This window comes from Python bivittatus, unplaced genomic scaffold (assembly GCF_059951505.1).
Source record: "Python bivittatus isolate LINGU-HERP-01145 unplaced genomic scaffold, Pbiv_v1 ctg000850_np1212, whole genome shotgun sequence".
NCBI classification, from domain to species: Eukaryota; Metazoa; Chordata; class Lepidosauria; order Squamata; family Pythonidae; genus Python; species Python bivittatus.
The window spans coordinates 64,223,930-64,249,364 of NW_028277112.1; the positions used below are offsets into that span (position 1 = coordinate 64,223,930).

A 25,435-nucleotide genomic window follows, 5' to 3' on the forward strand; every position below is an offset into this window, starting at 1 on the left:
GCCTTACCTGAAATATACAAAGCTATTAAGAATCATATGGTCTGCAATGAATCAAGATGGTAGCACCACAACACTGAAGAGGCAACTCTTACTAGGAAGAAAAGCTGAAATAATACTCTCAGTCTTCTCTTCTGAAAATCTGAATGCTGCCTATTTCTAAGAACTGCCTGAATATTTAAATATTTAGTCAACCATCTTTGAATATTTATAGTATTGCAGTTGGTATTCAGTGTTGTTTATTGATGCATCTGTATTTATTATCCAATAGTGTGCTTGCTTATTTATTTATTTATTTAATTTCTCCCCCGCCCATCTCCCCTCAATGGGGGACTCTGGGCGACACACAAAACATTAAAACCATAAAACCATATAAATACATAAAACATCAAAATTTAAAAACATTACTAAAAAAGAGGAAAAGGAGGGTCCAAGAAGATGAAGAATCTGGGGCTGAAGACAGAAGGCCTCTATGGGGCTAGCCATCCCCAAGCTTGAAGTATTCCCTCCCCACCTCAGGCCAAGTGACAGAACCAGGTCGTCAAAGCCCTTCGGAAGGCCAGGAGTGAGGGGGCCAATCGCACCTCTGGGGGCAGAATGTTCCAAAGAGCAGGAGCTACTGCAGAGAAGGCCCACCTTCTGGACCCCGCTAGTCAGAGTTCTTTTGCCGAGGGGGTCCAGAGCATGCCCTCTCTGTGTGATCGGGTGGGATGGGTTGAAGTTGTGGGGGAGAGGCAGTCCCTTAGGTAACCTGGTCCCATGCCACGTAGGGCTTTAAAGGTGATAACCAACACCTTGAATTGGACCCAGAAGCAAACTGGTACTCAATGCAGCTTGCGGAGCAACGGCGTTACATGGGCCCTTCTTGGGGCTCCAAAAATAGCCCATGCAGCTGCATTCTGGACCAGCTATATGATAGCCAATGTGCCATTTCATTTACTATTGGGCAATATTTAATAGATGCCATGCAGCAGTACATCCTATTTGACAACAGTTGTAAGAAATACATCATGATATTTTGCAGCTGACATGATATTTGACATTTCATGTGTGACACCTTCCAAAGCCAGAGATGTGTCAGCCAGTCTGTTACACTCCAGGCTGGAGATAATATTTGATACTCGAGAATTTAATTTTAAATTTCACATCTGAAATGGGAATGGAGAATTGTGAAATATCTACAATTAAAATTATTAATATTAGCACTAGTGCTGTTTTCTCTTGCTGGTCTTAACCTTCGGAATCTCCACCAATTCAGGTCCTTCAACAAACAAAGGAAGATCCCAAGTTCTGAATCAGCAGGTTTTGCTTTGCTTTGCTTCAGGACAGCTGGCATGACTTGTATTCTCCTGAGTTGGTGGCTTTCATTGAGATCTTGTCCATGATAACGGGAAGTCTTCTGAGCTTCAAATAATGTCCTTGATTTTTATGTGACTTCTTTCAAGTATTTTTATATTGCATTGTCAAGGAAGGAAGGAAGGAAGGAAGGAAGGAAGGAAGGAAGGAAGGAAGGAAGGAAGGAAGGAAGGAAGGAAGGAAGGAAGGAAGGAAGGAAGGAAGGAAGGAAGGAAGGAAGGAGTCTATGCAGTTTACAAAACACGAGAACCAAATAAAATAAACAAAACAGGTAGGAATCAAACAGAAGTAGAGTTTAAAAAAAAAACAACTGCTGGGTTTTGCTAAAGAAACTTGAAGATAAATTCTTGTTAGAAGCCTGGACGTTTTTCACTATGTATCGATTTTACATGTTGTCAAGTTTTAATCTTGAAAGAAATTGGACATTCACAACCTCTTGAATTAAAAAAAAATGAATCTCCCTTCCTTGCTTTAAATAATTCAGTGTCCTCTTCATATGACCTTTAAGTGTCTTTTAATCCTGTTCCTATCTGTGTCATTTTCTGTAGGATTTATTGATCAGCCCTTTAGGAAAATCCCAAAAATCTGATGAAAAAGCCATGGATATTGTTTGGATTAACTGAAATTAACTACAAGTTACTCTTTTTTCTCTTTCCCCACATCTTTCAATTGACAGCTAAATGTAACTTTAAATCCCATTAGAATCCAAGCTAATATATTTTTATGACTTTCAGTTGTTATTAAAATGATTTCTGCCATTGTGATTCTGCTTGTGCTCTGGTAGCACATCCACAACAGCCATTCCACAAGAATTTTAAAACCCTCAAACCTTAAAACTTAAAAGTAAAACCAAACACTTGAATTAAAACCATTGATTTTATATATATAATAAATAATACTTTATTTATTAGACTTATATGACCGCCCATCTCAAGTACATGACTTAGGATGGCTAACAATATTAAAAAAGGATCTATCTATCTATCTATCATCTATGTATGTATGTATCTGACATAAAGCATACAGCAGCCGGGAAAAAATGGAAAAAAAAAATCAGCCCAACTTTCAACATACCCAGGAGATGGGCTCCATCATGCACTTGGGGCTCCAGGCTCAAGCATAGAGACAACTCCTGAAGGCCTAACGGAGGGCCAATAGGGACAAGGCCAATCTAATCTCTGGAGGAATGATATTCCAGAGGTCAGGTGCCACAAAAGAAAAGGTTCTCCTGGGCCCTGCTGGCTGACCATCCTTAGCCGATGGGACCTGGAGTATGTTTCTCCTTCCAGATCTAACAGAACAGGTAGATATGACTAAATAGGATGGGTGGTTTACCAAACAGTTACATAAAAATTAGGTCTGATCTGTTATGTGTCTCATTTGCTGCCCCCAGAAAGGTCCTGTCTCATGTCTCCACCAACTGAGCTACAAGAAGGAATTTTGAAGATAATCTCAGCCTATTGCATCACACCAAGAAGCAATTACAGTCATACCTACCTACACATCTATAGGTTGCACGTAACTTGCTCTGCAACTCTTATTATGATAATATATATTTCCTAAGTGATGTTGGGGTCCTGTTAGGTTTAAGTCATATTCTTTCTTACTTTACTCCTAATAACATATTAAGCATTTCTCCTCAGTAACATTGAATTAAAATAGTGTTTATGCCACAGTTTTCATTCTATTATTTGTATGATTTGCTGATTCTCAATTCAAGCTAATTTAGCCTTTACAATTTTATATAGATTATTTATTAGCTGACAGGGACCAGAGAATAAATTATTTGTTGCAAAATGTTGCCTTTTCGCAGTTAGCACCTGATGTTCTACTATATTCTCTATTGTAGTGAACTGTCAATTATATCTCCTAGAATATAGGAGTTGACATTCACTAACTTTATTACTGTCATTATACCTTTCCCATACGTAACATTATAAGATGGTAGTGAAGTTATATTGTATATACACAGGAAGCATACGCAGGGAAGCTGTATTGGTCACCCAAAAGGAAGCCTGGTACTGGATGTAGCTCAGGTCACAAATTTCTTTCAAAATTGTATCTTAAACTAAAGAAAACAAAAACATCAGACAACAAGATAACATCTCAGCAATTCTCCATCTGATTATTCAGTGAAGGTGGATAATACGTTAGATTTTATAAATAGAGTGCCTGAAAAACCCTGGTCTGAAATTCGTGCCATCATTAAAGATGAAGCAAATAGAGAGTCCTATAATTCAAAAAGCAAACATGGGCCATATGACTGCTGGTTGTGATGTTGAAAATAGCTGAAGAAAGATGGAAAGCAAAAGGCAACAGAGATAGGAAAAACTGCCAAATCTAACAGAGTTCTAGAGAAAAGCGAAATGATTCAAGGAGTTATATCTAAATAATTACTGCAAAGAAACTGAGAAGAATGCAGAAGCTTGTCTCTTGCTTGAAATGAAAGAACTCTAAGATTAGGTCACAGAGAATGTCAGTCTAATGCAACAGACAGAGTAGAAGTTGGTAGTAATAGACATTATCTTCCTAGGCTCAAAAATTCACAGGGATGTGATTGTGGCCATGAAACAAGGAAACATCTGCTACTTGGGAGAAAGACTATGATATATCTAGACAAAATATTAATGGGCAAAGACATCACACTGACAACGAAGGTATATATTGTCACGTTTTTCCCAGTTGTCAAATGCTACGGTAAAAGCTGAGTGAGGAAAAGCTGAATGATGCCTTTGAATGATGGTGCTGAGAAAATGTTTGAGAATACCTTGGACCACAGGAAGAACAAATTATTCAATACTAGGTAAGAAGCACTAATCACAAAGCTAAAGCATTAACATCTCAGACATAAAATACAAAAATAAGCATAATTAGAAACTATTCTAATGCTTGGAAAAATCAAGGACAGTAAAAAAAAGAGGCTGAGAGAAGCAAGATGGCTAGTTACTATCACTGATGACACAATTAGAACATTTCCAGAACTCAGAGAAACTGTTACTGATGGACAGTCCTGGTGAAATGGTGTCCATGAGGTCATGAAGAGTCAGAAGCAACAGAATGATGGAAGAACACAACTTTTTCCAGAATTGGACATTTCGGAAAAGACCAGGGGCTGCTGATGTCTATGTTCAACAGGGATGAAACTAAAGAATCAGCTTTCTTAAGGCCCTACGGTACTTGACAAAAGCCAGATGTCGGATCATTGGCTCTTAGTGTTTACTTAGTTTATAGCCTCTTGCAGTGAACTCCCCAAGTCCCATGGGTCTCTCATTCTGCCAGGATGCACCCTTTTTGAATGGTTCTACCCTCTGCAAATACCAATCCAAATACTACCTACTACCACCTCCAAATACTACCTACTACCACCTGTCCACTGAGCAAATTGAACTGATTTCTTACTACAACGAAGAAACATGCCAGCCTCAGCATCTCCTCTGGGCAAGGCATTTAGGTCATGCAGCTGCAAGCCCTTACCTATAAACACCTTGCTTTGAGGAGTTCAGGGAAACGCGTTGCAAAAAGCAAATATTCTAGAGATCTGAGATAGCAGAATGAGGTATTGGGAAGGAAAGTAATGAGCCATGAGGGTACAGCAAGCAGGGCTTGGCCCTACTCTACTCTTCTAATTTCATTACCAAAGGCAGAGGATTCATTTCATGAATGGGCTGGATCTGCTAGCTGCCTTCTTTCAGATCATTTCCACTTTTGCAAAGAGATCCAGATGTGGGTGCCCAAGATCGTCTGCTGCTTAAACATTCATCCTCTGCTGTAGCCTTAGTATCTCCTCTATTAGATCCCTCCAGCATGGCTTTTAGTGACACGTACACCAAGCCAGCAGTAGAATGAAGGGATGTGGCACACTAGGAATCCCTATGATATTTCCTTCCTTTCCCTAGTAATAGGTGGGAGACATAGTATTAAAATTTTTATTTGACAGGACATTGTAGAAAAAGGTATGTTAGGTCTATGGCTGTTGTCTTGCTTGAGGGATGTGATATCATCCACAATTATACTGTGCTGTTTTCAATGAATTGATGGTAATTGAAAATAAATGCAATATCCAATATTGTAAATAAAAATGTTTATTAAAGATTACAATGGTTTACTTCTACATTTCCTTATATAATAATAATAATAATAATAATAATAATAATAATAATAATAATAATAATTTAGAATTCAAACAGACAAGCACCTGCCACACAACACCCCAGACTTAACAATTGTTGATAAGAAAGACAAAAAAGTAAAAAAGTCTGGATAGTGGACATTGCAATACTTGGAGATAGCAGAATAGAAGAGAAAGAACTGGAAAAAATCACAAAACAGAAAGACCTGCAAATAGAAATAGAACAACTGTGGCAAATGAAAACAAAGATAGTACCAATAGTAATAGGCACCTTGGGTGCAATCCCAAAACATCTGGAGCACCACTTGAAGACCATCGGCATTGACAAAATCACCAACAGTCAATTGCAAAAGTTAGCTTTACTTGGAACAGCTTATATCTTGCGACAACACCTTTAACACCATCAAACAACAGTATCTGCCCATCCCAGGTCAGGACTCAATAGGTAGATAAAAATGCCAAATCCAGTCTAAACATCTGGCTGACTGTGCAATCAACAATAATTTACTAAATGTATATGCTGCCCAACTCACAGTGACTCTGGGACATAAATACTTGAAATAATACTTGACGGGGAAAGTTTCTATTGCGATTTATAAAGCTCTTAATTTTCTTCCTCACTGAAAGTCTTTTGCTGGTGGCAAAACTTAAGGCCCCTTATTTATGCCCCTCCCCCTTATCAGTTGGGTTTGCTGAAAATTGGGCTTGCCAAAATCATTGGCAAGATATCAATAATTAAAAGGAAAGATGTCAGTAAACTTTGCTAGTGATTTCACTGCAGTCACTTGGGATGTAAACCTTTTCTTCAGCATTATAGACTAACATGGTTAACAGGGAGGCAAACTTTTCTCTTGTTGGAGGCCTTTGGCCTTCAGACATAGCCAGAATAAAATTTTGCCTGCAGGCAGCTGCAGGGATAGTCTCAGATGCAGAAAAAAAAATTCTGAATTTTCAAACAGCCAGCTCTTCTTGAATTGGTTTTCTTAGAGAATTCTCCCTCCCTCCCTCCCTCCCTCCCTCCCTCCCTCCCTCCCTCCCTCCCTCCCTCCCTCCCTTCCTTCCTTCCTTCCTTCCTTCCTTCCTTCCTTCCTTCCTTCCTTCCTTCCTTCCTTCCTTCCTTCCTTCCTTCCTCTGTAATTCTGCCCATCACTATATTCTCCCAGGTGCATAGATATACTTAGAAAATATGGAAGAGTTTCACTGGAGATTTGATAAAAATGCTAAAAGCCCATGCTGATTTTCTTATGATTCCTTCATGATGGAAGTCCTGGTTCAAGTACTGAAATGCTTATGGATCTATTCTCATGTGAAATTTCAGGCAATTACTAGATAATACCTTTTGTCTACTCCACTTGGCAAAGCAGAAACAACGTAGAATAAATAAATGTCTTCTCCCACTGTTGTATGGTGACTATTTGTGCCATCAGAAGCAACAAGTCCCTGAGGAAGAGTAATGGGACTGTCTATTGTTCATGATGAGGTGCCGTCTAGGCCTCTAGGAACCCACTGCTATTATCAAAATAATGGAGCTTCCATAACTAGTGCCAGAATAACCTTGTTTTCCTTATTCATCCCCCTATCCTTTCTTTTTGTATCATGACATGGAACTCAATAAATTCCACTAGTAATAAGCGATACCATCACCCTGACATATCTTTCCAGGCTGCCCGATTTTGCGCTACCTTCTGTTGTAACCATCCTACCTACGGTTGAAGTTTAGCACACATTTTGGTGACTGCCACTACTATCTGTATTACAGTTACTATACTAATATATTGTATGTAATTTTATTGCATTTTATGTCTTTTAAAAAAGTTTTATTAATAATAATTACAGGTTTATGTACTTCATTGTTGTATGCTCTGGTCTAAAAGCCGTAATAAAGGTTTGAGGATGACGTGAAATGAATTTCACAGTCCTTGTGCTGACATTTAGATTTTTTTTTTCTTTTAGGACATGCTCCCAAAGCCATGGAGAACCAATAATCATGTCCGTCCTGTTGTGTTAATTGGCTCCTAAGCTTTAATACCTTTGAGATCTGTCTGTTTTTAATCATAATGTGAAACATATATTCCAGAACAAAGATAAATCCAGTTGCTGGAAGACAGGAGAATAAATTGGTATTTTGATAAAGAAACAAGGAGGATAAAACATAAAATGGAAGAACACTGGGGGAGACGGGTGTTTCCTCTGTCTCTTATTTCTTGCTGTTATAGGAAATTGTTTTTCTCTGAAGAATTAGCTAATGGGACAATAAAGGGACTATTTTTCCATTTGTTACAGCTTTCTTTCATATGGGTTTGCTTGATTTGTTCATTCTTAATTATTTCTTTGAGAAAAGAGTTAAAAGGTAGGAAAAAGACGTGCCCATCTAAGTAACATCTGGATAAATCTTCTTACATGGAATCTCTATTCTGACAGAGAAACTTTCATCCAGAATAGAATAATTCTCTACACTTTCACATTTTGGGAGACAGATCAAACTGAGTTCAAAACAAATACCTGTTCAGGAGTGATTCAGATTCACAACAATTGTGTCTTTTATGATGATAAGCCTAAGAAGACTGACTAGTTTTTATTACTACCTAAGCCAGGATGTATAAAAGCTTTATTTTCTTTGGCAGCATAAATACACACATTTATTTCTACGGTGTGGACTAAGGCATTACTAATACTATTAGCTATAATATCTATACTGGCTACTGAAAACCTAGGCAGGGATTTCAAATAGGAAATCCTGACCATGGCTCCTCATCTCTGAGGGCCTTTTCCCAGCCCAAATAGCCTTTTATATGAGAAACTGAGAACATGTATTGCTAACAAAGAGGAATTGCTGAATGAGGCATTTACTTTATCTTTTCTGTAGCTGCTAATTTTAGAAGGGGATTGTTAAGATCCCTGAGTTCCTCTCTGACAGGTTTTTTTTCTTCAAACTGGACTTGACATGAACAACTCTTTCAAGAGAAGATGCCTTCAAAGGACTATCCTAAAAGTGAAACAGTTGGGCACTTTGTAGTACTTTCAGAAATGGAGATATGTACTGTCCCAATTGTAATGCCTCTAATGCCCACCGCCATTGTCTGCCTTCTTCCCATACAAAATATAACTGCCTAGAACTTGAAAATGAATGGGCAACAGGGAAAGGGTGCCTCCTTAAAATCGATCCAGATTAAAAGCCTTAAACTTTGCCAACATTTTATTTGAACATTCTCCACATGGGCCCGCTTTGGAAGAAAGTTTCTAAATTCCAGCTGTTGGCAGATGTGGTCTGATCCTCACTTAGATCATCCGTCTTGAGGCAGTTATTGATTCTTTTTGAGGTCTTCGATACCTGACAATCTAATGGATCTCCTCCTCCCATTTGGGATGTTTTCATAAAGTCATGCTGTGAGGAAAATATATCGCCTAACATGCCAATAAGAGGAAAATCAATTGATTCCACAATGCTTTTGATTCCATCTGTTAGGTGAGTGGGGGTTTGGTAACAGCCTCAGGGCTCCAGGGTTCCATTCCAAGAGTCGTATAAAATCTCCTCACTGCTTTTTCCCTGGTTGGTGGAGGACTTCCCTCTCCCCCCAAAATCCTTAGAAGTGATCTTTACAGTATTTTTTTAAAAAATATCTTGCTTTGCATTCTGTTTGATGGGGGCGGGGGGGGGGGGGAATTAGGGCTCTGAAACTTTGCAACCCACAGAAACATATAGGAAGCCCTTCTTTTTGAATTATTCCAGCAACCCTATCTTTTTTCACAGGCTCCCGTGGCTGCTTCAGAATCTGCTTTTGGCTGTGCATAGCCATTTTGCTTTGCTGGGAAAAATAGGCCTGAGTTTGTACATATGAAAAGCTTCTTTTCTTTTCTTTTTTTCTGAGTCAAAATGCAAATGATCATGCTGTTCCCCCTTCAGTCTGCAGCTGTAATCTCACCAGTGCTCTAGTCAGATAGGAAACTCTGAACTCTTTTACCACCACACTGGTGATCAGGTGATCTCAATTATTTTTTGCATGTGGAGAAGCCCATCTGTTATTATATGGATGTATTAAGGAACAAAAAAAATAAGCCACAAAAATATGGTTGTGGAAAAACCTGGTCTGAACCTATATAACTTGGAAAGCCTTGTTCTCCATAACAGTTTACTGAATTCCCACTTCCCAAACCAGCGTGTCAATTGGAATGAAGCTATCCTAGATTCTGTCTTGTAATGCTTCAGACTGAAAAAGGTGTCCAAATCCTTAATCCTAGGACTGAATCCTGAGCCTTATTCCTGGGTTCAGCTCTGGAATGATCAAACTGCCTTCATTATGCTTGACAGTCAACTGCCATTTTTTAAAATTTGGGGATTGGTTGAAGTGAGATGCAGTACAGTCAAAACTATACCGTACATCATGCTGAAATTCACGTTTGCTTTTTATAGCTACAGTAACTACTTTCAGGGCTCTGCCCATCCTGTAAGATCTAGTGGGGAGGGCACCCTTTAAATTCCATTTTTGAAGGAGGGAACGTCTTGTCCTTTGTGGCCTCTCTCTTTAGGAACAGTGCTCCATCAGAGATTGCATCAGCACCACCCTTGCTGGTATTCAGAAAAGTCCCAGAGAGTTGGCTATTTCACTATGGCTTTAGGGATATTTATTTTTTATTTTTACATTTACATTTCTTGGGCTGCCCACACAACCAATCACTCTGGGTGGTATACTAGGATTAAAAACTGCCATGGGGTCTGTCCAGATTTGAGCTGACAGGGTTGGTGGGCTTCAGGTTCCTTCATTTCAACAATGTCATCTATCAGGACCCAGGAAGTGTGCCTTCTCTGTCACTATGCCTGCCCTCTGCAATAAGGATCCCTCAGAGATCTGGATGGCTCTCGCCCTGTTGGCGTTCTCCCAGGGCTTGGATTGGTGGCCCCTTTGCTGAATGTTAGATGCTGGTGGGATGGTTTGAGGTTTGCTGGGTTTGCCTCCTTCCTTCCTTCCTTCCTTCCTTCCTTCCTTCCTTCCTTCCTTCCTTCCTTCCTTCCTTCCTTCCTTCCTTCCTTCCTTCCTCCCTCCCTCCCTCCCTCCCTCCCTTGGGTTCTAGTTTGGTTTTGTTGTTCCTTATTATATTGTTTTTATATTCTCTTGTGTATTATCAGCCAACCAGAGAGGGAGGGAGGGAGGGAGTTAGTTTTAAATTCACAAATAAAAATCATATCAGGGACTGATAACATGGTGGCTCCTCCACCTTAAAATATGCAACTTTTGTTATAGAAAATGATATTCCTCAGCATAATGGAGGTAAAGTTTATTGTTTTTGTATTATGGCATTATCATTTTTTATTTTATTTCATGTTTCCAATGCATTGGAGTATGCGTTGCTTACAGTTGTCTGCAGCTGAAGCAGCTTAGAAGCCTAAATAAATAAATAGCATATATAATTTTATACAACCTCTGAAATGGTCTTACCTCAAGCCACACCTTGATTCCTTCCAATTCACTATTGTCTATTCCATCTCTTCCCAATTTATTACATTCCAGATCTCTTGGACCAAAAGTCCCATCACCCCAGCCTCTTGTAGGTCAACCTCTCTCTTACGGTGTTTATTGCACAGATAAAAATTAAGGGAAACCTCCTGCCATATGCATCTTCTTGATCTCCCAGAAAAAAGTAGGTATAAATGAAATAATTAAATAACTAAATAGACATTTTAGCTTTTTCTTAATCTGGGGCCTGGTCACATTAAAAGTGGCTTCATTTGAGTAATATATCAACCTTATATAGCATCCAAATTCTCCCTCCAATCAACAGTAATTCCTCTTTTCCTACCTTATGAATTATCTAATCAAAGAACCCCAAGTAACTGAACCGGTAAATATTCATTACAGTATTTTATATTTTTGTGTGCTACAACACTGACAAGTCTCAGTCTTTCTCTCTCTCTCTCTCTCTCTTTCAGGAAGTATAAACAACAATTTAACTTGCTTTCTTGGTGCTCTGTAGCTGGCATGGATGAGACTCCATGGGAATTAGAGAAACAGAGCCAAGACGTTGAGCAGGGAATTCTGGAAATCCCAGGAAAATACTTTTATTGGGATTGTAGGCAATGGAGAGCCTGAAAGAATTTCACATCGTGACAAGTGCTCCTCACAAAACTGGCGTGCCTTCAAAAAGAACTCAGCTCTGAAGCCAGCCACCTATCAGTAAATCATCCACATATCAAACATTTCTAAGCATGGGTCTTTCAATCCAGAAGGACAGAAAGAATTCAGAGTCCACTTTGGGCATTCTCACATCAGTCTCCCCATCCCTTTTCTCCCCAGTCAGTTCTTACTGAGAATGCAAAACCTACGTTGGTCAGAATTTCCATATAGGTTGAAACACTTTCTCTCTTTCCTGTTTCACACTTCAAAATACAGTATGCAAAATGTGACGTTGCCTGAAAAGGTTAGGAAAACTTTCAGTGTTGATTGCTTAGTTAACCGAATTGCATTTCCAATTTTTCAGAGCGTTTTGATAGAGCAAATGTACTTGAAAGTGGACATGGAAGTTCAAACAACTCTCCAAAATGCTACTCACCTACCCTATTACAAATGGATCTCTGGTCAGATCCAGGGATCCAGCCATTCAGAGAAAACCTTAATCAATAATTGGATATTGAGATTTCTTAGAAGCTGGCAGGGACTGGGCCAGACAGATCCCAAATGGCCAAGCTGCTTGGTTTGCAGTTAGTTAGTCGATGGCTCAACAGGTTGCCTTAACTCAGCCAACTGGGTTAATTCAGTCAGACTTGGTTTAGTCAATCCTGGGTTAGTATGTTTGTGCATGAATATGTATTCATGCACGATATACATGTTCACATTCATAGGTAAGTAAACATGCACAATACACCCATCTATATGCGAACTGGGGAAGGGGGCTGGTAAGCATATATAGGACTGTAAGCCCCATAGATATTGGACTTGCATGTTCAAATCTGGGTAAGGATCAAACTTCTTAAAGAATATTCTAAAGTTATCTCAACGGAGCTGTGCTTGATAGCATTGTAAAATGTTGCATGTTTGCTTTAGTCTTAGAGAGGATAAACGAGTACTATGGGAGGAATACAAATAAGGACATACTTAACGTGATTAAAGTGTGATATTTGAAATGATGGCAGGGTTTGTTTCTTTTTTTCTTGTTCCTTGTTTTATAATTATATCAGCTCTCGCTTGCCTCTGAGGAAGTAGAATGTAGGATGTAGGATGTAAGAGCATACATGGCAATGAGCATGCAAGGATCTCTGGTGTTTTGGAAAACGCTTCCGTTGTGTATTGGGAGATATTTAATGCTAAGAATATCTCCCTTACATATTGAGTGAGTATGCTCCTTGAGGGCAGAGACTTATCCTTTAATCTGTTATTCTGCAACTACCATGCCGAAGACTGGTGGGCTCTACTAATCTTGTGCGTGCTGTAAGAGATGGATGAACCCAGAGGAATCTGGGGGGGGGGGGGGTTCATGAGGAATTCAGTGCTAATAAAGAGGTTTAGCCTTAGCCAAGTAGACTTCATTATTAAGATGCAAAGTTGGCTGAAACAGCACTGGTGCAAGGGTGCAGTTCGGGTACAGTGGAGCGGGACACCACACCACAAAACAGGTGTTTTGGATAATGGGACAAACTCTATGGAAATGCCACTATTAGACACATGAGCAAAGATAAATGTTTGAGGGATTTTCCACTTGCTTAGAAATGTGTAAATGACCAAACATGGATCAGTCAATGCCATTCCACCGTTTGAAATGCCTTGTGTGAAATTGACTATATAAGCTTGCCTGTATGTGTATTTGGGGTCACCTGGGGACGTTGTTTGACATGGCCTTGTGTGTCTGACCAAGACGCTGCAAGATCTTAATAAAGTTTTGGAGATTTTTAATCTGACTGAGTAAAGGAAAGGATCCAAACCTCCCCGTCTAGGTGGTGAAGAAGGGAGTAGGGCAGTGGGGTTTTTCTCAGGGTATTTCTCCAAAGTACCTTCAAGTCAGTCATGGCTCTTAGTGTCTGCCTGGCACTTCTTGGCAAGATTTTTGGGAGTGGTTTGCATGGCCTCCTTCCTAGAGTTGAGGGAGGTTGACTGGCCCAAAGTCACTCAGTTGGCCTCATGCCTTAAGCAGGACTAGAACTCACAGTCTCCTGGTTTCTAGCCTGATGCCTCAACCACTACACCACACTGGCTGTTAATGCTAATAATTATAATTGTTACAATCCCCAAGGGATTCCAAGAAAAGTTTACCAGGTGCAAAAACTTTACCAGTGCAAAATGCACCATGAAGTTATTTGATACCATCTAGTGACAACATTGCTCGGGATACATATTCCTGAGAATATTTCCAAGATCTTTCTTTTTGTCATCCCCTAGAGTAAGACTGCATAATTCCTTTCTCGATCAAGTCCAAGTCATGATGCCTTTAAGGAGGCTGGAGATCTCTGTGAGGCCATCTGCACATGCTCCATGTACCTCCATCCCCCCTCCCCTAGATCCAGATGGGCTCTCCAATGCTTGGAGAAAAAAATCAGGAGGAGCCTGATAGCTTTTTTTCAGATGAATGCATTTTATTAGGCATAAGCTTTTTAATGGCATGAAGAAGTGATTCCTACCTTGTCCCGAATCCCTTGCCTCACCACTTCCCGTTCAGCCTCCATCTTGGCATATTTCGCTTTCCTTTCTTCTTCCTGCTGCCGGAGCGCCTCCTGCCGTTCTTCTTCTTTCTTGGCAGCATCAGGATCCTTCTCCTCCTCTCCTCCCAGCATCTTCCCCATGTCTTTGGTAGCCCCTAAAGGAATAGCAGAATGCCAAGATTGTGATGGTAGTTGTTCTGGTTTATTATACTGGTCTTGAATTTGACCCTTTTATGGAAGGAAGGGAATGTAAACAACTGGTTTGGAGCAGCACATAAATCCCAGAAACCTACCTAACTAAAAAGGAGAGCCTGCCTCCTATTTTCCTCACAACAAAACAACCTTGTGAAGTGGGTTGGGATGAGAGAGAACTGACCCAAAGTCATCCAGTTGGCTTCCATGCCAAAGGGAGGACTAGAACTCACAGTCTCCTGCTTTCTAGGCCACCACCTTCTCCACTACATATTAGCAAGACTTTTTGGCTTACTGAGAGATGCAGCATAACCTTGATCCAGGGACATATTACCAAATAAAAATCATAAATAGTGGAAACTGCACTGCTTTTGTTGGTTTGTTTTTACCATTTTGGCAACCTCCCCCCAATCATTCGAGCCTGGTGGTACACAAATGTTATTAAACAAATTCACATTAAAACATACCTATGGCCATATGAATGAGAATGAATTGTCAGGTTCATAACAGCTAAAACGGTATAGAAGATTCCAGTAGAAGGGGCCTGGAGTCAAATCTAGGTTCTGGATAGGTGGACCTAAGCAAGGTGGTCTAAGGTAAAATACTGGAGACTATAAAGGGAGAGCAAGGGGTCACTTTCCCCTTGGGGCAGTGTAGAGGGAAGAACTCTGCTGGTGTTGCAGCTACAGCTTTTAAGTGGTTGACTGTCATTCAATGTGTCAAAGGCCTCAATTATGTTTTTTGCCTGAAATGAACAGCTGGAATCATGGAATGAGAAGGGATTTCCAATGTCATCTAGACCAGCACAATTGAGGTTCTTTCACCAGCAGAAATGCCTTTTCGGGATGAAATTATGACACCATCACCAAATCTCTGCAAGAATACAACTGACTTCTCACTCAGGCCTTCCAAATTCACATACAGCTATTACACAACACCATCTATAATACAATATAGGTCATTATGAAAATTATTTATTTATTTAAAGAACTTCTATGGCTACCTATCTCATATAGTGATCCTAGGCCCCTCACAACAACCAGTAAAAACAGGAATAAAACCAAAACAACCTTTCCCTCCAAGAGCCAAACCAAGCCTGCCTCAACCCCCATCCTAGCCCAACATCTGGGGGAAGATCCAGGTCTTCATGGCCTTTTGGAAGGCGAAGATGGTAGGGACCCCTCAAATCTCAGGTGGGAGGCTATTCCTAAGGGCTGGGAGAAGGTGCAGCTCTGAGGTCCCATGAGATGACAGCATAAGGGACTAATGCACACCCACCCTATCTGACCTAGTGGGATGGGGACATACCCTGTTGGAGAGGCGGTCTTGCAAATAACCTGGCCCTGTGCCCAGTAGGGCATTAAAAATGATAAACAGCACCTTGAATTGCACCCAGAAAGTAACCGGGAGCCAGCACAGCTCAAGCAGCAGTAGTGAACTCAGGTGAACCTCAGGGCACCCAGAACGGTATGCACTGCTGCATTCTGGACCAGTTGCAGATTCCAGATAGTCTTCAAGGGCAGCCCCATGTACAGCACACTGCAGTGCAATTTGCTGGTGGCATGGAGAGAGATCCTAAGTTAATCTTGGTTAGATAAATGAAGTTACAGCAGCTTGACCTGTGGTTAGTTTATCCAGTACTTAGATTGTAATGAGATACTGGGGGAAACTGAATTCAGATGTACAGTACCAGAAGGAAATATATAATTCTTGCTTCTTAGTGCTGCTTCATAGGCCATTATTAGGACACAACCTAAGCTTAGTCTGGGTGTATCTGAAGGCTCAGGCAAGGCTGAAATTCTGTTTTGCTTTTAAAATTAAATATGTCATCTAGTACAGTTATAGGAGGTGGGACTGTTTGAGTCAGCTCAAGGATCCATGTAATTCAGCATCATATTTTAGGCATTAGCTTCACTTGCCCTCTGGAACCACACAAATAGGCATGATGGCAATTATCCTTCATTGTCTGTTTATAGCATCTAACATTTGTAAGTAAATAGAAACAGAGGCTCCGGCTAGTCATGGTTAACCATTGTGGAAACACCATTTCTCTCTCTCTCTCTTTTTAATGACACCTAAGCTAGTGTGCATCACTGTGTCTTCTTTTATGGATAGCTAGAACTTAATTATTTCTCTAAAGCAGGCAGAATTATTTTTATTAAAGAAAATATCCTTGACATTTTAATAATCAAGTCATTACATGACAGCTTTTTTTTTAAACAGATTATTATAGTCGAACAACTTATGTTATCTCAACCTTAATTGAAGGTCAATAGAGCTTATTAAAAGAATGAGTCAATCTGGAGTGGGATGGGGAAGTTTGCTGCTGTGTTTTCAAGACAGCTGGGATGAATAATGATTTCCTCTTTTAAAAATCAGATTTTTCCCCCCTTTCATGCTTATTTGTGTAGAAAAAGATCTGGACATGTAAGGAATAGGCATTAGCCTGCTGCAGATCTAGGTAAAGGGAAGACCTCTTTATTTACAAGGAAGCTGCAAGACCAGATCTTCCAAGAACCATGAGAAATATCTGACCCAAGCATAGATGGAGAGAGGTGGTGAATCCTGTTTCCTATTCCTCTGTCTACAGGAATACTCTGGCCACCCCCTGCAGCCACTACTGTCACACATTCATGTATTCAGCTTTGCAACACTTGTACCTGCTTTCCAGCTGTGGAAAGCCCCTGCTGCTTTTGCAGATGCAAGTTGGTGATGCTCCTGAATGTTTTGTTCCAACACAAGTTCACTTCTCCAAAGTGCAGCACTGAGGGAGAGACAGCCCTGGAAATGTTAGCAGATGTGGCTACTACTGATATAGTGCAAACAGTTTATTTTGGAGATCAGTGTGTATTGTGTTGAGACAATCCTGACAAGTGGAGAAAATTGAAGACTTGAGACATATGCTTGAATGAAACATGTCACAGTCCTTTCCTCTGTCTCTTCCAGAGCAAATATTCAGCCTTGTAGAACCCCAGGGTAATTTCTAGATAGCAACAACGCAGGTTGTCTCTGCCCACTGACCACCTTTCATCTGTGATCATATTTATTCCATTGGGGAAATTAGGTAATTGTGCCGCCCAACTCAAGAAATGTCAGTTGGTCATCAGAGCATTTTAAGAAAGCATCTATAGTTGAAAATGTACATAAAAGATCAGGAGGCCACCATTTTGCTTTATGAAATGGAAGAACATTCCCACAATAGTTTCATTTCTTGGAAAGCATTCCATTTAAGGCTCCCCACAGCCAAGTATCTTCTAGATATGTGGGGATTACTTCCGGAATACACAGCCAGCATTAGCTATGGCATCTGGGGATTACACGAGTTGTAATATCAACACATCTGAGGATACTAGGTTGGAGAAATCTGCCCCACACACATTTGAGATACATATTTTTTAAATATATATAATTTTATTGAGAAAGTTTCCATAAGTAAAAGACAGATCTAAAGAAGAAAGGGAAGGGAAGGGAAGGGAAGGGAAGGGAAGGGAAGGGAAGGGAAGGGAAGGGAAGGGAAGGGAAGGGAAGGGAAGGGAAGGGAAGGGAAGGGAGAAAGAAAGAGAAAGAAAAACAGGAAAGTACAAGAAGCAAAAAGGAGAAGGAAGGGAGGGAGAGAGGGAGAGAGGGAGGGAGGGAGGATCAGAAACAACAACATTAACCCTAGCCATCCACTGTTGTGTTTTGGACATCTGGCTCTGAGTCCAGCTGTGAAAGAAACATTTTACCCTCCCTTCCCATTCTTCCCGTTCATTCATGTTGGCATTATTTTTCTACTTGTTTTACTGCAAACAAAGACGGAGTTTGCTGTGATTCCACAGAGATCAAAAACATGTCACAACAGGTATGTGGTTTAATTGATAGAAACATCTTTTACTGTAGCACCATGCAATCTGTTTTTCAAATTGCTTTATTCTACTTCCAGAAATACATTTTCTCTCTTATTTCAGATACCTCTGTCCCACACTCCTCCATGATATGTTTCAAAAGGATTTCTCTATTTTAAAACAAATCTTATTTATTTTATTACAATTAAAAAAAAATAAAAATGTAGAAAAACCCTTAACAACCAATATACATGTGTGTATGTGTGTGTACACACACACACACACACACACTAACTGTAAATAAAACAAGAAAAACAGAAATAAGGGAAAAATATAAACGGTCTAGGCATAGCACCTGTATATTACATCTTAAACAGTAAATGAAAATTTCAAATAAAAAAAACCCTCTATTCTAAAATATCATGAAATCTGTGCCAAAGAGAAACATACGAGGTCTTTTTGTTGTTGTTGTTGTTGTTTAATAGAAAAAAATGGCCTTTTCAGAAAGTAGAATAAGCGGGTATACATCTGAAACTTGGCGGCAATCCAGTGAAATGACATAATCCTATGCAAATCCAAGCCAGAAATGCCCCCTCTCCAGAAATCCACACAAATGGTTTATAGGTATCTTGAGCTGTTATGGCAAAAATCTAATTAATATAATATTACTATATTATATTAATATAGTAAGAAAAATGAATGTTTGAAATACCAAATACTTATTCAAGTAATATAAAAATGATTTCAAATGCCATTACGTAGTTCAAAAACTGACATATTACCATGAGGTATCACACGAACTGGTTAAAATATTGGTCTAAGAAGAGGGTGGATCAAGTCCAAGTCCACCCTCTACCATGGAAACTCACTGGGGGACTTTGGGCCAGTAGCCCTCTCTCAGCTCAACCTACCTTATAGGGAAAATAATAATAGGGGGGAGAGAGAGAAAGAGAGATGTGCATCACTGAGTTCTTGGAAGGAAAACAAAATATACATTTAACAGAGAAAAATGTTTGGTGAATGCTCAACAAGTGCGTAAAGGTGGACCAATATTTACTACTTTGCTTTAGATCCAATGGAATGAGCTTACAAACTCACCATGAGCTCTGCTTCTATGTGACCTCCTTATTTTAACTGCCTTCCCTTCCCTCCACTCACTCCGAAGGCTTTATAAATTCACTGGGCAAATCTCCTGAGGTGCAGATCAGCAACCGAGGGCTGTACAAAGCTCAGGAAGGAAGAGGCTTTATTTTTACAAAGGGGTTGAATGAAACATCTCCTCAAAGCTGTTTCAAGAAGCACCATAAGGTCCTTTCTTTCTAAGAATGAAGAGAAGAGACCTGGTGGCTTTGCATCACTCTGTCTGGCAGACCTTCCACAATTTCTACTGACACTTAACACAACCTGGCAGTGGTTTCTGCAGGGTGCTACCCAAATCTCTATAAAAAAGAAAATCTAGCTCCCCCCACCCCACCCCCCGAAGTGAAAAGCAGACCAAAAACACCAGTCCAAGCCTTTCTGGTGAACTTCTTATTTCCATGCTTAAAACCCTTGAAAAAAATGTGAAAAATGGACCCAAATCTGTTTTTCTGGAGGATATTGAAGTTTGGGAATTAATGTGGTTTTCCTCCCACAGCCCTCCTGCTTCAATCTTCATCCTTAATTTTAAACACACACAAACAAGCACTCATGTACAAAATAACGATAGGGTTATTGTGCCACTGAATTTTGGTGGTGAGTTCTTGGGGTGACGCGCGGGTGCAGGTGATCACAGGCTACCCACCCCCTGTATTAAACATACTTTGCAAATCACAGTGGCTGTACTTCAACACCACTTCAAGCCAGAACTAAACAAGCCACATGGTGGCTGAGAGCAAAGTGTGAATCCAACCTGTACCATCGACTGCAAAAGGCCTGGACTTTTGGCAGCACAAGGCATGAGTCCTGAAATTATCAGGTGGCTGTCACCCTGCAGAACAAATATCCAGGATGCAGAAGGGCAAGACTCCATCTCAGAATGCCCTACTTGGTTACAAATGCAAACCCACCGAAACTTCTGGCAAAGAAAACAGGAGCAAGCACGTATGGAAGAGAGATTTTAATGATGCTCCCTGTGATTCTAATTTTCCTTAAGCTAAAACAAGGGAGCCTTCAAAAATACAACCCCTTCTTCCTTCATCACTCTGGCATCATTGTGCTGTGTGCATAGCCTGACCTGGAGCCATTCAACATGAAATGTTAACCTGTTGCAAATGAGATGTTACTGCTTAATCTCAAAGACAGCAAAACAGAGAGGGGAAAAAAAAAACTTGATTATTCCACTTGCCACAGAGCCTAATTTGGGAATGAATAGGCTAATGGGGTTTCTTAGTCACCGCAGGAGTTCATACTAATTCTCTGAGCTCCTGGTGTTCATGACAGTGGGTTTGGCAAGGAACGAAACGATGGGAATCATATAAGGGCTTTTTATCATTATTATTGGCAATACAGTTTTTGAAAGATTATCCTTTTCCCTTTCTCTACAGTTATTTGATTTCTTATTTTGAGCAAAGGTCTATATGCCAGTCTCTTGAGGACAGAAAAATGGGGGGATACTTTAATTTACAGGTAAAGGAGCATGTCATCTTCACTGTCTTTTGCCTCCATGTCCTCCAAATTGCCTTCAGAAAGAAGGCAAGGGTGAATAACACTTCCTCCTGCCTTTCCCATTATAACCCTTTCATTTATAGAGATAGCAGCAAGCTTGGGTTGGTTATTTAATGCTTAATTACTTGCAATGGAAGTTTTCAACTAACTGCCTCAAAAAGCATTGAAAAAGCAGTGCTTGTTCAGCACTATCGTTCTACTAAAATAGCATCTGTCAGTGTCGTTCTCCGTCCCCAAATTTCAGGTGGGAAGGGGGGATTGTAGAAGGAAGAAAGAAAAGGGAGTCTGAAAGTGTAAGAACTAAGGCTGTGCAAACTGAGGAATATTCAAAGGGATATTTCAATTAAGTAAAGATTCAATGAAATCACCCCATTGTAGCCAAGAATTTAATCAGGTGGCTTCAAAGCAATGTGTAGAAGACCTGAAGGACCATATTAGGGACAGTTTGTTACGGAGGAAATCTAACTACATGATCGCTAAAAGTTGACACTGATTTGATGGCACATCATCCATCCATCCATCCATCCATCCATCCATCCATCCATCCATCCATCCATCCATCCATCCATCCAAGCACTCTGTGGCTTGGCTGGTTTCTCTGCTGCTTCTGTGGTTCTCACCGACAAAATACAAGGTTGCAGCCTTCTTTCCATTTGTGGAAAGTTCTGAATAGGTGAGATGTATGGCATCTGAGGCTACTGTGAGCCATCAGGACATGAGTTCTCTGTCTTTCAGAGCAGTTTTGGGGTGCACATCAAACATGGGTTTAGGCTTCATTCAGGTTCTTAGGTCTCAACTTCTTTAATGTAGCCAACATAAAACCTTAACATAAAGTTTCTCTTGAACTGTTTGAGTGTTATATTTCTGTGCTGATCTTGTCATCCTAACTGGAACTCCTCCCCCCAACTACCAAATCTCTGAAAAGTCAGATGATGATGACTGATGATGATGATGATGATCCCACCTTTTTAAACATATCTATTTGGTCAATTCAAGTTGGCAAACATACCTAATACACCTGCCTCCTATTTTCTCCACAACAATAACCCTGTGATGTGGATTGGTTGAGAGAAAGTGACTGGCCTAAAGTTATCCAGCCAGCTTCTGTGCCAAAAGGAAGACTAGTACTCAGAGTCTTCTGTTTTCTAGGCTAGCACCTTAACCACTGCACCAAACTGGCTCTCTTATATTAGCTCTACCTCCATGCACCCTCTTCATCTTCTTACACAACTGGTTTATCCCACTGGTATGCAGCATTTCAGCAGACTGTTTCTTTTTGAAAAAAAAAAATCCTAAGAATGGAGTTAATCTGTCTAATCATAAGGGATCCAGATACGGAAGGAAGCTTCAGATTAGGAGAATGAACCGGGAAAAAATCTCAACACAATAAACTTTCCTTGCCATATCGGATCAGTTAAATCCACCCTATATTTCTTCCCCATGCTATTATTTCCTAACTTTGGTTTTTACAGCACTTCCCATGCAGCATAGCTACCCAGCAGATGAATGGAAAAGCAAGGAAGCTTCATGGTGACCAACCTTTTTCATATCTCGGCTTGATGGGTAGAGCTTCTGAATCTGAAGTTAATAAATGTTCCATTTAGACCAGTGTTGTCCAAACTTGGCCACTTTAAGATGAGTGGACTTCAATTCCCAGAATTCCCCAGCCAGCCATGCATGGCTGGGTGGGGAATTCTGGGAGTTGAAGTCCACTCATCTTAAAGTGGCCAAGTTTGGACAACACTGATTTAGACTATGGCTGAGGCACAAGAAGAGTCTGCATTTCAATACCAAACTCCGCTGTGACCCAAATGAAATCATACAATGACGACTGGCTGGACAATTAACAAAACTGCCCTCCATAAAAATAATTCTAAAAAGTCAGCTTGCCTGCAGTGGGCCACAACGAAGTTGACATGGAGATCGTGGCAGAAGAGGAATCAAACGGCTTTTGGAGAAGTAAAGGTTAGGGGGGCATCCTATGTATTTGGATATGTTAAGCTACATTCCTATTTGGATTACAAACTGTGGGCAAGTTTGTGTTGCCCACAGACAAGAAGTGTTTCTCACTGCCAAATCCTTTGCTTTCAGATGTTTTCCCAACACCTGTTCTTTTTGTCTGGACATGGATAGGAACGTTGAATGGCTCACTGAAGCCACTTAGAGCAGACATTTTCATAAATGCATGCTGACATGTCTATATTGGTTTCAGATGGGCTAATGTAATCTAGAAAGAGGTCTAACTGAGGGTTCACCTCCCTCAATGTTATTTACATAAACAAAGATTGCTACAACACTAGGAGCCAATGGCTTTAACTCCAGATATCCATTAATAGCATCACTGCTGTTTAGACCTAATTGTCATTTACACAAATGTAATTTAAAAGGAGAGTGCACAATGTTGTTAGGAATTAAGCTGACATAGCAGGATGAGCTGTTCTCAGACTAGTAAGAGCCATTACACCAACACAATCTCATCTGCCTTCATGAACCTGGAAAAGTGGGAAGGAAAGGCCTAGAATTTAAACCCTGACATACAGAGGGGTTCTGATCACTGGGAACTGCGGAAGGCAGATTGTCCCTTACTTCCTGCTTGTCAGCAATAAAGAATCTACACTATCTGAGCTGGGTCCAAAGTCTGTTCCCAACTGAGCCAAGTCCAGAAGAAAGGTTTGAGAGTCTAGAAGTCTGGGGCTGCTGCAACTCCTGGCTGCCACTTTAGAGCCCTTATATTTGAACAAAGGCAATGAAAAAGGGCCAGGGTGCAAGAGAAAGCAAGTGTCTGCTTTTCAGCATGGATATCTGTCATAGGTGGGATGCTTGTGTGGTCTCAAAGCAAACTGGGCTGTTAATTGAGCCATCACATCTTATTCCAAATTCCTTTTTATAACCTTCACTGTCGATTACAGGAGATCCCTACAGAGACCCAGCCTTCCCTGGGCTTCCTTTTCGGCTGCTTCCTACAAGTTCTGACACATCCTTCCACATCCTCTGTTGCCTGTGCTGTTCCTCTCTAGCAGGTTACTAGGCTTGTAACATCCAGAGAAACCAGCCTATAATCTTTCCACACCTTGCCAAGAATTAGGAAAGTTCTGGTCAGCTTCCTCTCACCTTTCTGCCAGTAATCCCTCCCAATAGATAAGCCTTATATGTAGGATGTTGACTGCTTTTATGGTTATTTAGATGTGTTTTTAATAAGATTTGGGCTGTGTTTTAACTGTATTTTGATTCCATGTTCTAATTTTTTGGTTTTGCTACCTTGAGTACAATCTGTGGTTATAAAGGTAAGTGCTAAATCCTAGGAATGAATTAATAAATGAAGGCACCCCCATTTATCAGTGCCATCAAATGCTGTATGACATTAAAGATAAATCTTGTGGATGTTTCTGAGTGGAAACAAGACAAGGACTCATTAGCATACTATGAGAAATGGAAATGTGCTTGAATGCAAGAAGTTTTGATTTTTTAAATAGTAATTGTATTAATGAGCATGAAACTGAGCAAACTCAGGGAGGCAGTGAAGGACAGGAAGGCCTGGCGCAATATGGTTCATGGGGTCACGAAGAGTCGGACACGACTTAATGACTAAACAACAACAACAACAATTGTATTAAAGATTATAATTACAACAGTAAAAAATAATACAAACTAAAAAAGATAGGAGAATAAAGAGTAGAAAGTGCAGAAAAGAAAGGAAAAAGGAAAAAGAGAAAGAGAAAGAAAAAAGATAGAAAAGTAAGAATATGGTTAAGAAAAAGAAAAGAAATGTATAAAGAAGTGACTTCCCACCATCACAAGTATAAACGATTTTAGTAACTTTTCAACTCCTTTTAATTTACAACCAATGATCTCTTCATCCCATATCCCATCTCTTATCTATAAACAAATCCATAAACCTCGTCATTTCAGTCCTGATGTCAGCAAAAGTCCATTAAGGGTTACCAAAGATAACAACATATCTATTTTAACCTTGATCAAATAAACTAACTTTATGTTCCTTCCTTTTACTTCTAACAATCCTTTTCATTTTTTCTTTGTCCCTTCTCACAAGATTCTTCAAAATTTTAACAAGCCTCTTCTGTAAATTCAATATAGGAAAATTATCCAAGTCACTCTCTTGGTTGATTGTTTGTATATCCTTTTTAATTACTAAAACATCAGCTGGTTTCTTTTGTATATCCAATATAACATCTTTTTCCATGTCATTCTTGTAGCCTGTCATTTGTAAATCCACTTTCAACACAGTCTTAGTCATATCAGGTAAAACCCGTTGCTTTTCCATAACATCTTTTAGACACAGTCTCTCCATAGAGGCAGATGTCCTGTTGACAGTATTAATAATAATTTCTGAGTCCATTTTTCAAAAATATCCTTCAATATGTGCAATGTTAGAATATTTTGGTTCATTCTGTAATTGTAAGTCAAGTTTATGTGTTCTTCTCCTTCCTCTGTAATCTTTAGTTACCTCTAGTGACCAATTTTTAAAATCTTATCTTATTATTTTTTTATATTCAAAACAAAAGCATTTTCCCATGGGAAGGTTTCTTTATAATTAATTCCAAAATCTTATTTTAAATTTATCTGGACCCTTAGCCCATTTGTAACTTTCTAAAATCAAAGTTTTAATCACCCTTTTGCTGTTTATTCTATAAAAAATTATTTTTA

General features: G+C 39.9%; 1 protein-coding gene across 1 annotated transcript in view; it reads right to left on the reverse strand.

Annotated features, from left to right (window-relative positions):
• The window catches only part of CPLX1 (complexin 1), a 134,774-nt gene that overhangs the window by 38,712 nt on the left and 70,627 nt on the right, over nucleotides 1-25,435 (reverse strand). Inside the window, exon 2 of the mRNA XM_007430706.3 lies at nucleotides 14,088-14,263. Coding sequence (XP_007430768.2) covers nucleotides 14,088-14,263 — 176 coding nt within the window. The remainder of the gene's footprint in view (nucleotides 1-14,087; nucleotides 14,264-25,435) is intronic.